Genomic DNA, 11,474 nt, shown 5'->3' on the forward strand with positions numbered 1-11,474 from the left:
AAATGTATTGCGATGGGAAAGTCTGCTGTTAGGGACCTCTCTAAAGTGCTCAAGAACAACGGTGTCTCTTTGGAGACTAAGGTGAGCCTGATACAGGCCATGGTCTTTGCAATCACTTGTTATGCATCAGAGAGTTGGACAATGACTAGGGAGGACAGAAGGAAAACTGATGCCTTTGAGCTGTGGTGCTGGAGAAGAGTACTGAATGCACCATGGACTGCCAAGAAAACAAACAGATTCACCCTGAAGAGGGTTAAACCAAGCTACTCCTTGGGGGCAAGGATTCTGGGGCTTCATCTGACATACTTTGGGCATGTTGCAAGGAGGGACAGGACAGGTCCTTGGAGAGGGACATCATGCTTGGGAGGGTGGAGGGACGGCGCAAGAGGAGAAGACCCTTTATGAGATGGATTGATTCAGTGACTGGGGTAATCGGGATGGGGGTGTCAGAGCAGTGCGACTGGCACAGGATAGAGCAGGGTTTAGGGCTGTTGTACATAGGGTCGCTATGAGTCACAAAAGACTCGAGGGCGCATAACAACAACAACAGAGCCAGGGAGCTCTGGCAGCCTAGTGGTAAGATGTGCTGCAATCCTGAAGGTACATAGTTCAAAGCCACCAGATACTTCAAGGGAGAAGGATTGGCAATCTCCTGCCATGCAATTAATTGCCTCTGAAATCCACTGGAGGGTCAGTTATGGGTCGTTTCCAACTTCATGGTACAAAATAACAATAGTGTTCACTTGCTTGCTCTGTTTGCACAGCTGCTTCTTTCTTGGTCTAGGTATAAGCTGCACATGAACACAATTAAGTGTCCTGGAATTTCTATTCTTCTCAATGCTAGCCACAACTTGTTTTCTACACAATCAAATGCCTTGCATAGTCAATAAAACATATATAGACATTCTTCTGGTATTCTTTACTTTCAGCCAGAACCCATCTGACATAAGCAATGATGTCCTTGCTACCATGGCCTCTTCTAAATCCAACCTCAACTTCCAGCAATTCTCTCTTTGTACATATCCTACAAACACACACATACACATGCGTATACATCTCTGGTTTGTCAAGCTCTGCTGGATATTTTTACTGATTTTGCTTTTTTATTTGAGTCAAAGTTTACAAATCGTATTAGTTTTTTTATTAATTCACATATACTTTTAAATCATTAATTACAATTTATCAGTTCAATAAATTATTTACAATACCTAGTCAACTCTTTATTGTGAAATACTTTTCATTACTTTTCCTTTCGCCCAATTTACTTATTAATTTAACTATTAATTTTTTTTCTCCTTCCTTCTCATCCATGGAACTATAAGGGACAGTTCTTACCTTTCTCCACCACTCCAGCGGTTCATTCTCTCAACCCTATTAAGGTCCAGATTGGTATTACAGAGATTTAAGGAAGTTAAGGGAGTCCCGGAGGACTAGTGGTTAAGGAGTTGCTTGGCCACCCCCAAAGCAAGCTGTTTAGTCCACCAGCTGCTGTTGATGGAGGTGGGGGGGAAGGACTTGGGAGTTTGTTGAGGGTGACCGAATTTGGGCAATCCTCCTCCCCTGCGATCTACTGCCTCTGAAGACCTGCTGCTGGAGGGTCAGCAATGGTTCCAACTTGACAGCACATCAGTGACATATGGACATAAGCAGCTCTGGAGTTAAGACTTTCCAATCTGCTACAGCAGTGTAAACTCAAACTTGTTACTTAATATCCCTTATCTGTAAAAAGACAATAAGTAAACATCTAAGTATCCAAGTCACAATGTTTTAAGAATTAAATGAAGCAATACAAGTAAATCACTAGACCCAGAACGATACATAATAAAAAAAAAATCAAAACCAAACCTGTTGCTGTGGAGCCATTCTGCCTCAGAGACCCTGTAGGGCAGAGTAGAACTGTCCCAATAGGGTTTTCAAGGTTGTAATCACATCCCACATCCGTGGAGAGGCTGGCATTCGGTTAGCAGCCGAGAGCGTAACCTTCCAGGCCACTACAGTACGTAAATTTCGCAAAATCTCTCAGTTGAGTCGGGACCTACTCATAGCTGACCCTCCAGTGTGTTTTCAGAGGCTGTCAATCGCACGAGTGAAAACGGCCCATCTTTTTTCGCGCGGAGCAGCTGGTGGATGTGAACCCCTAACAGAGGCTCTACCTTCGGGTTAGCAGTGCAGCTTCATATGGACTACGCCGCCAGAACTCCCTCCTAGGTAAATAATGGATGATAATTTTTATGCCGGCCACCTAGCACGAAGCAAACATGGGGTTAAAGCAATTTGGTTGTTACCCCCTCCGTGCCACGAGGGACAGTGCAGACTCCGTGCTGCCCAGAGCCCAGCTCCGGGTAGCGGAAGTTCGTCTAGCCTTAGCCAGCGCCATCTTGGAACATAGCCCCGCCTCGCCCAATCGGAGTAACCTTCACGCTATAGCGCAGGCCTACCTGCTCGCCGCTACACTCCGCGCATCCTCGCTTCCTGTCTTTCTGCGTGAATCCACCGTCTTCCCTGCGGGCGAACAATAATCCCATCGGAGACGCTAAAGAGAACGTCTTCCGGGAGCAAAGGTCACGGCCCGGAAGGCAGAGGTAGAACTTCCGGATTGCGGAAGTGACTTGTTGCTCCGCCTCTTTCCAGTCTCTTTCCTGTGGCTGAGTCTGGAGACGACGAGCAGGTATGAGGTCTTGCTGGCTTCAATCGGCCGGCATCCTACGACCAGGGTGCCCTGTGCGACTGGGGTGGTGGAGCTGGGGTTTTTTTCGCAGAACTAACCCTGGGGTAGGATGGGATGAGCGCGGCCGGCGGATCCGAACTCGGATCCAGGTTGGCGGCCTACCGAGACTTAAATTCGCGTACCCCCTAGAGAAGGAAGCGCTCTCGCTTTGGGAGTGCACATGGTGAAGTTAGGGTGAGTGCAGGCCTTGCCCCACGTTTGGCTCTTTTTGGGGGGCCGCACAAGGCGTGGTGAAGACCTCTTTCCGATCTGCTACACCGGCTCTTTATGGGTCTCGTTCCAAATCCGCATACTTGTCCAGAAGCTGAAGGTTCCAGGAACGCCAGTCCACGCGGTTGTTAAAAGTATCCAAGGAACATCTAGGAAAAGCCTCTGCTTTGTGTTAGGTACTTTGAAAGGCTGCATAGTTCTGTTTGTTGCTGAATAGCCCACATTGTAAATACAGGCCTACTGAGGATAGGAACTGCAAACCAGCATTTCCTTACAATATAACATGTGTTTTTTACTCCAAGTGGCATTGGGATGGGATCCTTTCAAAAGTTGTTGATGTTGATGGAATAACTACCATGTCAAGCTTTTACTGCTTGAGGACCCACACCGGAGCTACTAGTGACTTTGTGTTACATCAAACAGAATTTAGGGTTTCTGCCCCATTATTTCCCATGACATCTTGATTCTACCCTGCTGGGTTATACTTGTATAGGAGAGTAGGTACAACAAACGTAATACATTTAATGAGATCTAGTACTTTTCTTTGTTTCATTTATCAGTCTCTGTCGAGAAGACAACATATAAACATTTAATGGAAGGATTATTAGGAGATGACTTGCTAGAAGAGAGGGGATTGTGTTTCTACTGGGGATTTTAAATAGAAATGTGGATCATATGCTGTGCCAAGTGCGGCAGTAGGTTTATGTTGACAGGGAAGCTTTGGGGGAGTTTTAAAGTCAGTGGACATTTTGACAAAGAATTTCCAGATCAATTTCCTTTGGTAGAGTAATACATTGTAGCCTATTTGGGTTTTTTGGAGTGTCCACTGTTTTTCAGATTTAAGCACCTGAGACACACAAGTATTTCTGGGTTGTTAATTGTGGAGACTCAGTACCCAAATTTACTCTGGTCTCGTTTTGAAGCTAATGTATTGAGTCACACAGAACAGAAAAATTAACTGCTTTAATTTCATCTATACAGTGAAAGCAGTGATACAGCCTGTGGAAGAGAGTACCTTGTAATAGATGGGAAGATGGGTCTGTTCATTTAAAAAAAAAAAAAAGTAAGGCCTGGAGAAAGAATTGATTTTTGCAGAGGTTGATTGAACACAGAAGCCTCCAGAGATCTAGACAAGGAGTTTTTACATAATACCTTTTGGGTAACAAGTTGAACCATGTTTGGTACTTAAGCTCTGCCTTGCAAGCACTAAGCTATGCTTTGGGTTGGTGTTGGAGAAAGTGCAAGAAAGATGCTTTGGTTTTTCTTTTTTAAAGCACTTAAGTGCAGGTAGCTAGGCAGAGGTAACAGCAGTCCTTAGTGGGCAGAAACTGTCATGGGGGCAAAACATAAGAGTTTGTTTTTAACAGCCAGTGAAGAGATTCTTTATTTTGCTAATTTGATGTTGTTTTCCTTTCAATCAGACATGGCACCTCGTAAGGGAAAGGAAAAGAAGGAAGAGCAGGTCATCAGCCTTGGACCTCAGGTGGCTGAAGGAGAGAATGTCTTTGGTGTCTGCCACATTTTTGCATCCTTCAATGACACTTTTGTTCATGTCACTGATCTCTCTGGCAAGTAAGTAGTTGCATGGCTAGGGGGGAGTGTGACCATGGAACTGAGAGGCAGTTTAAGGTGTTCTATTGAAAGAATTACTGTTTTGCAAAATAGGAGGTTTATGTGAGAAAAATTTTCTTTAAAGTTACCAGGCAAACAAAAAAGTAAATGTCACCAGGATGTCAAATACTTTGTCATCTTCTCATAAAGTAATCTTGTAGGCTAAGTACAAAATGAATGTGGCATGTTCGAAGTGTTCTACTGTATTTGAGCCCATGCGGTTTTGCTAACTTACAGTCCTAGTGCTTAGTGGTTAGTAAGCAGTAAGTACTTAAAAGTTAGGGAGAACCCACGGTGAGTTTCACTCCTAACCCAAAGGCCAAGTCTCTGGCGGTTCGAGTCCACCAGTGGTTCCTCAGGAGAAAGACCATCTGTTGTGACATTTGTAACTTCACAACCTAATGGAGGCTCGGCTGTGAGTCTTCTGCTTCGACCTTAGTACACTGAGAATGTTGTTGTTAGGTGCCATCGAGTCGTAGACTCATAGTGACCCTATGAACAAAAGGCGGCCTGAGCACTGTTCATAGTTTCCAGAGGCAGGCCATTTCCGAAGCGGATGCCACTCCTGCTTCCAGACTTGTTTTAATCGGGAATCCCCACCACACACTATCCATCGTGGTTAACCATTATCACATTAGGCACATCAGTGTCACAGTGTTTAGCATCACAGCAACCAGGAGTTACCTCTGTACAGCAATGCGCAGACCAGTGCTATACCACCTTGGGCTTGGTAGCACTGACGATGAGGTGTCTTATTATCTGCCAGAGTAACAGGACAAATTCACATTAGCTTTCTATCCTTCTACATAAGCTCCACTGGTTTTCTTTAACCAAACCTGCTACCATAGAGTCAGTTCTAATTCATGGCTACTTTCTGTAAATTGTTGAGTGAGTTAAAAAATGAAATGTATATTTTGTCACTAGGGAAACCATCTGCCGTGTGACTGGTGGTATGAAGGTGAAGGCTGACCGAGACGAATCCTCACCATACGCGGCCATGTTGGCTGCTCAGGATGTGGCACAGAGGTGCAAGGAGCTGGGCATCACTGCTTTACACATTAAACTTCGCGCTACAGGAGGAAATCGGTATGGGGGGCTGGCTGGTGAAACCTGGGAGAAAGTTGGTATGGGAATTTGGGATTTTGTGCAGTGTGTTAGGGGAGTAATGAAAGCTTTCTCTGTGATATATATATATATATATATCACAGAGTGGCTAGTGAGTTCAAACTGATAATTTGGTTGATAGTTCTAACACATACATACTGTACTACCAGAATTTCTTAAATTTGAGATAGGGTGTTTTAAAGTGATATATTTTGGTCTGCAGTGGGTAGAAATGAAAGGGGGCAATGCCTTTGACATTATATCCAGCAAAGCATAAACCAGCCATTTCTCCATGTAATTTAGTGGAACTTCTCTCATTCTCTTAAATTCCTCATTAAGCAATAATACCGTTCAAGGCAGACTTACTAGGTAGATAACCTATTCTTACTAAAAAGACTTCAGAGATTTGTTTTGTATGTTATATGGCTTCTTGAAAGCCGTTGAACCCATGAGCACTACACACAAAACTAGGAGGTACAACAGAGGCGCTGGGCCTTGTAACAGGTGTCTGTGAAACTGACCCTCCATCAATGAACCAAATCTCATGAAGTACTTTGGGTACATAAGCAGCCTCAGCGCTTACCTCTTTTAGCCATTGTTACCAATTACAAATGTTTTTTAGGTTGTTTATTATACTGAATAGTGCTTCACTGTATGTTGGTGTACACAGGTCTGAAACGCTGATGTTTGACACAATGGCTGAACTATTGCATTCACACCAGCAGTGGCAAAAAGACTTCCAATTCCAATGTCTTTACATCTTTGCCAACATTTGCTATTTTCTAAGTATTTTTCTTAGCTGTCCTGTTAGGAACTGCTAAGATTGCAACTCATAGCAATCTTACATACAACAGATCTGAACTTTGCTCTCTTCTGTCTTGCCCACAGTCCTGATAAGCTTAAGCCCATTGTTGTAGTTAAGTACGATTCATAGTTGTGAACAACAAATCTGAACCCTGTCTATCCTGTGCTGTCTTCATCCTCTCTGACATGCTTGGGCCTGTTGCCACAGTCAGTGTGTCAGACCATCTAATTGAGGGTTTTACTCTTCCGCCCCCTCCATCTTTCCAAACATTATATTCTTCTCCGAAGAGTAGGCTCTCTTAGCAACAAGCCCACTTTGTCAGTCTATAGCATTGAGTGTAGCCTCTCTATTGCTGACCTTCATTAACTATCCCATCATGTGTCTTTCCAGAGACTGTTACTTCCTAAAACCATACCCACAATATGTGAGACGATGCTTTGCTCTCCTTTCCTCTAAGGAGTACTCTGGTTGCACTTCCAAGACAAATCTGTTTATTCTTTTGGCAGTCCAGGCTTTGCCAACACGACAATTAAAAGGCATCATTTCTTTGGTCTTCCTTATTCATTGTCCTACTTTCGTATGCAAAGGAAGCAGTTGAGAATAGTGGCTTGGATCACGTGCACCTCTGTCTTTGGCAGCAAATTTCCTCAGTGCAATGTGTTTTTCGATTTCTTACCTTCTGCTGTCATGACTGTTAATGTGGATCCAAGTAAAATGAAATGCTGCCAACATATCAGTCTTAATCCAAGATGTCTATTGGTCCAGTGGTGAGACTTCATTTTATTGAGATATAATCTATATTGAAGGCTGTAGCTTTTGAGCTGTTGTAGTGGGGGTAAATTGTTACCTTCTTGTGGTGTTGGTTTTTTTTTTTTTTAAGTCTCTCTAGTGGCTTATGATGCCATTCATTTTTTTATGTGGTCATTTGAATGTCTTCTGAAATATCTGTTACATTCCTTGCCCTGTGGTTGGATTTTTTTGTCTTTCTGTAGTTTACAATTTCTGTGTACCTTGATTATTAGATTCTTAGCCTGTAGCTTGTCTTCCCCTCACTGGTCTTTTTAACATTTCCATGAACAAAAATTGCTCAGTTTTTAAACAATTTATTTTGGCTTTTGCTATTAGTGCTTTTGTTGTTTTATTGAGTAATTGGATAATGAAAGAAAGGTAAGTCTGGCCATTTGTGCCGCCTGTCCCCTTACTCTCATTGCTGTCAAGTTGAAACCAATTTCTGGCTGAACCTCCAGCACATGTTTAGTGACTTGAATTCACCGAAGAGATTTCCCGTCTTTCTCTTGGAGCAGCTGATTGTCTTGGTTTATTTCTAGACTCTCAATTCTATTCTACTAGTCTGGTTTTATACCATTACCAGGCTGTTTGGATTCTTGTCATCTTGCTATGTTCTGTGTGCTGTAGTGTTCGGTGTGGTGCTGCTAGTCATTAGCTTTGTAACTCAACACATGGCTGGGTTGTTGTTGATTGCCTTCAAGTTGGGAACGACCCATAGCTACCCTATAAGGCCTGAAGCCTCTCGACAACTACTGCCGTTTATCAAAGTTCATAGAGTTTCCAGAGGCATGTTGTTTAGGAAGTGGGTGCCACTCCTCGTAGGACAATACAAATAAGGTGCTTAGAATACTAATGTTGGGAGTTGGTTGTTTGGCCATCTCATCAGGCTTAAATTGAGTGGTCTCAGAAGCAGAAGGGGAAATTCATTACCATCCTGGGAAAAAAACCAGAGTGGAGCATCTGGGACAGAATCCAGGCGGAGACTGGAGTGAGACAGCTGAGCTAGAACTGTGGTAGTGGCACACAGTTGGCAGAGCCAAGAAAGTTTTGTAGCATCTGACTAAGCAAGGTAAAGGCCAAAGGCATAAGGCTGAAGTGGAAGATTATTTGCAGCCTGACCTGTAGCCTGTTACTTCCCTAATAAATCCCATAATCACGAATATTTATGCTTTCTGTGGGACCCTGGCAACAAGTTAGTGATTTCCCACAGTAATGGCTGAGAGAGAAAGTTTGATGTTAGACTTGATAAATGTGTATAATCATGTCTACTTCATTGGAATTGTTGATGGTTGGTTTTTCTTCTCCTTGGTGTTTGTGTTGGTCTTATGCTAGCTCCCCCCACTTAAACACTGTTATCACATATAACAGGAAGTTTGAGTCCTACTTTGTCCTCTTTTTTCATTGCTTTAGATATTTGAAGCCTCTTCCCATTCCATATAAAGTGGGTTGGTCTTTCTATTTCTGTAAAGAAGACATTCTGTTAGAATTTTTTTTATTATGTTGAATCTGTAAATTGCTGTGGAGTCTTCCAGTCCATGAACATACAATCTCTTTCGATTTAATTTAAATCTTTGCCTCTTTTATTTAGTAGTGACATTTTATTGTGTAAGTTATTTCATGACCTTGGCTACATTTATTACTGGGTATTTCATTGGCTTAGATGCTACATAATTCTCTTATTTTCTCTTTCCAGATTTTCATTGCTGAAGTATAGAAATAGGTGCTTGTGTCTTTCTCCCCTTATATCCCCACCACCACCATGCTCCACACGTCTGATTTTTTGTTTTGTTGATCTTGTACCCTGCACCTTTGCAGACTTTCTGAGTTCTTTGGAATTGTCTGTATTTGGGATCATGTAATTCTTTCTAATCTGGGTACTTGACACACACACCCACACCCCTTGTCCTACTGGCTTGGACTGACTGCTAATACTTTTTTTTTTTTTCCTCTGATTTATTTACAAAGTTTGAATACATTGTTTTTCATAAAAGACCCTTCCCAATTAGTAAAGCTGATCATGTGGTTACATTGATTTTTATAATGTTGACCCTTTTCTATTTTCTTTGAACAAATTCTGCTTGGTCATCGTGTATGACTGAATATGCTTCTAGAAACTAATACACATTAGTGTTTTGTTGAGGATTTTTGCATCTGTTCATTAGAGATTGTGACCTGTCATTTGTTCTATATAATTTGGACTAAGAACAGTTTCTCCATTTTCACGTATGTGATCCACTCAGCCTAAAATAATTATTTGGCTCTTTAACAAAGTTTGCAGGCTTGAACAATGTCCTGGTGACTTAGGTGTAGGCTTTAAGAATTCCAACAGCCAGAGATGACCAGAGTAACTTTGCTTAACTTAAAACCTTTGTTTTCTAGAACTAAGACCCCTGGACCTGGGGCCCAGTCTGCCCTCAGAGCCCTTGCCCGTTCAGGAATGAAGATTGGACGTATTGGTAAGCTCTTTCCTCTGACTAATTTTATATTTGCTTTGAAACATTAACCCAAAAAAAGGTGGTGTGTGGGTATAGAATCTAATCTAGTATTTTAGGCAGTTCAATTTGTTACAGGGGATATGGGGAATAGTCTCTCTTTGAATGTACCTGTCCTCTTTGTGTGTGGGTTTTGTCTTTCCCATCTGCATTGGGAGTTTCTGAATCTTTGCTTTATACTTCCTGGTTGAGGTGACATCTAGTGGAGCTGACAGGAGGCACATTCTCTTTTTCTTCCCAGTGTTTGTTAAAGGGTTTTATTGTTGACTATTTTATACATTAGAGGACAGTCTACAGCCTTGAGGCCCTAACAAATACCATCACCAGTGCTGCACAAATAAAACACCCACTTATATAAAACACCTTTCCCTTTCATATAACTACTAGAATCTTCCTTGCTATTTCAATAAATATTTCTAGTCTTTACCTTTTGAAGAGAAAACACTCCTCAGAGCCAATGGGTTAGGTGACCCTATCTGCCTTTGGTAGATACCCTGTGCCATTTGTTTGCATAATCTTAATTCTAACCTAGTTTGTTCACCATCTCTTATATATCTACATTTTCCTTTATGGAAAGTAAGGTTAGATCACATTAGGAGTTTTTAGGATGTGGGGAACAGGTGGCGCCATATTTAGCTGTTGTATATTAGGAATTCACTTGAGGGAAAAAACTGTGTCATTACAGATCTTTCCATTCAGCACCAGGTCACATAATTCCTCTTTTCTCTCCACAGAGGATGTCACCCCTATCCCTTCCGACAGCACCCGCAGGAAGGGTGGTCGCCGTGGTCGCCGTCTGTGAACAGGACTCATCAAATTATTGTTTTCTGTTAATAAATTCCTTCATGTAAATCATCTCATCTCCTTTATGTGGGTGTCTGATTTGAGAGACATTTAAATCCTTCCCATCTAGACCAGGGTCTGGGGCTAGCTACAAATGCAGTGGGGATGTGAAAAAACTCTCAGTACAAGAAGGGTTGATTCAGGACCCCAGTGGGGCAGTATGAGAAGTGAGATAGTGGTACTGTTTGGGTTTTTCCACACTTGCTCCTTGTGGCATTGAGTTGCCTTAGTCATCTGAAGCTGAACGAGAGACCTTGGAGACCTGTTTTGAAAATGGAATTGTTAATTCCAAAAAAGGATGACTTCTTAAAGAGCTAGAGTAGGATGGGAACTGTCGAGCCAAGTGTAGCCTGAGCAGAAGAGCCTTCCAGACACGCTCCATATATAAACATGGGTGGGTGGGTGGGTGTTCTCCCCCCCACACCTTCTGTGCGGAGTTGATAGCATCTTGCTATTTTTCACTCTAGATCTTGGAAATTGTTCCACTTTGGTACATAAAGTACATAGAGATTCAGTCTCAGTTACTTCACAAATTTGATCAATGATGAAAAAGGGGAAAAGTGACGCTGTCTAGAAGCTTATACAAAGTTTGAAGAATCGGTCTAAAGAGATTACTGTAGCTCTGACAATGCTGGTGGTGTTAGGATGACTGACGTTAGATGGACTCAAAGAAAAGGTGACATTTTAGCTGATGTGAATGTCACAAAGGACCCACCTGTGGATCCAACCTTCTGGGAAGAAGACACACCCCCAGACGTACTAGGGTAGGATTAGCCAGATCCAGAGGATGTCAGTACTCCATCCTGCAGAGGCAATAGGAAACTGAAAATTAAAGGTAGTGTTTAGTCCAAAGTAGGGGGTGAATTTGGCAAATTTGAACAGAAACTGGCAA

General features: G+C 42.4%; 1 protein-coding gene across 1 annotated transcript; it reads left to right on the plus strand.

The window, feature by feature from the left end:
* The first annotated feature begins 2,631 nt into the window (after positions 1–2,631).
* On the plus strand, positions 2,632–10,591 carry RPS14 (ribosomal protein S14). Its single transcript, XM_006893692.1, has 5 exons — positions 2,632–2,668; positions 4,360–4,510; positions 5,474–5,635; positions 9,627–9,703; positions 10,474–10,591. Exons 2-5 carry the CDS (start codon positions 4,362–4,364, stop codon positions 10,539–10,541), a joined length of 456 nt encoding a protein of 151 aa, XP_006893754.1. The 5' UTR covers positions 2,632–2,668; positions 4,360–4,361; the 3' UTR covers positions 10,542–10,591.
* Positions 10,592–11,474: the final 883 nt, after the last annotated feature.

The sequence above is a fragment of the Elephantulus edwardii genome, unplaced genomic scaffold, assembly GCF_000299155.1.
Source record: "Elephantulus edwardii isolate Elephantulus edwardi_28Jun2011 unplaced genomic scaffold, EleEdw1.0 scaffold00130, whole genome shotgun sequence".
NCBI lineage: Eukaryota > Metazoa > Chordata > Mammalia > Macroscelidea > Macroscelididae > Elephantulus > Elephantulus edwardii.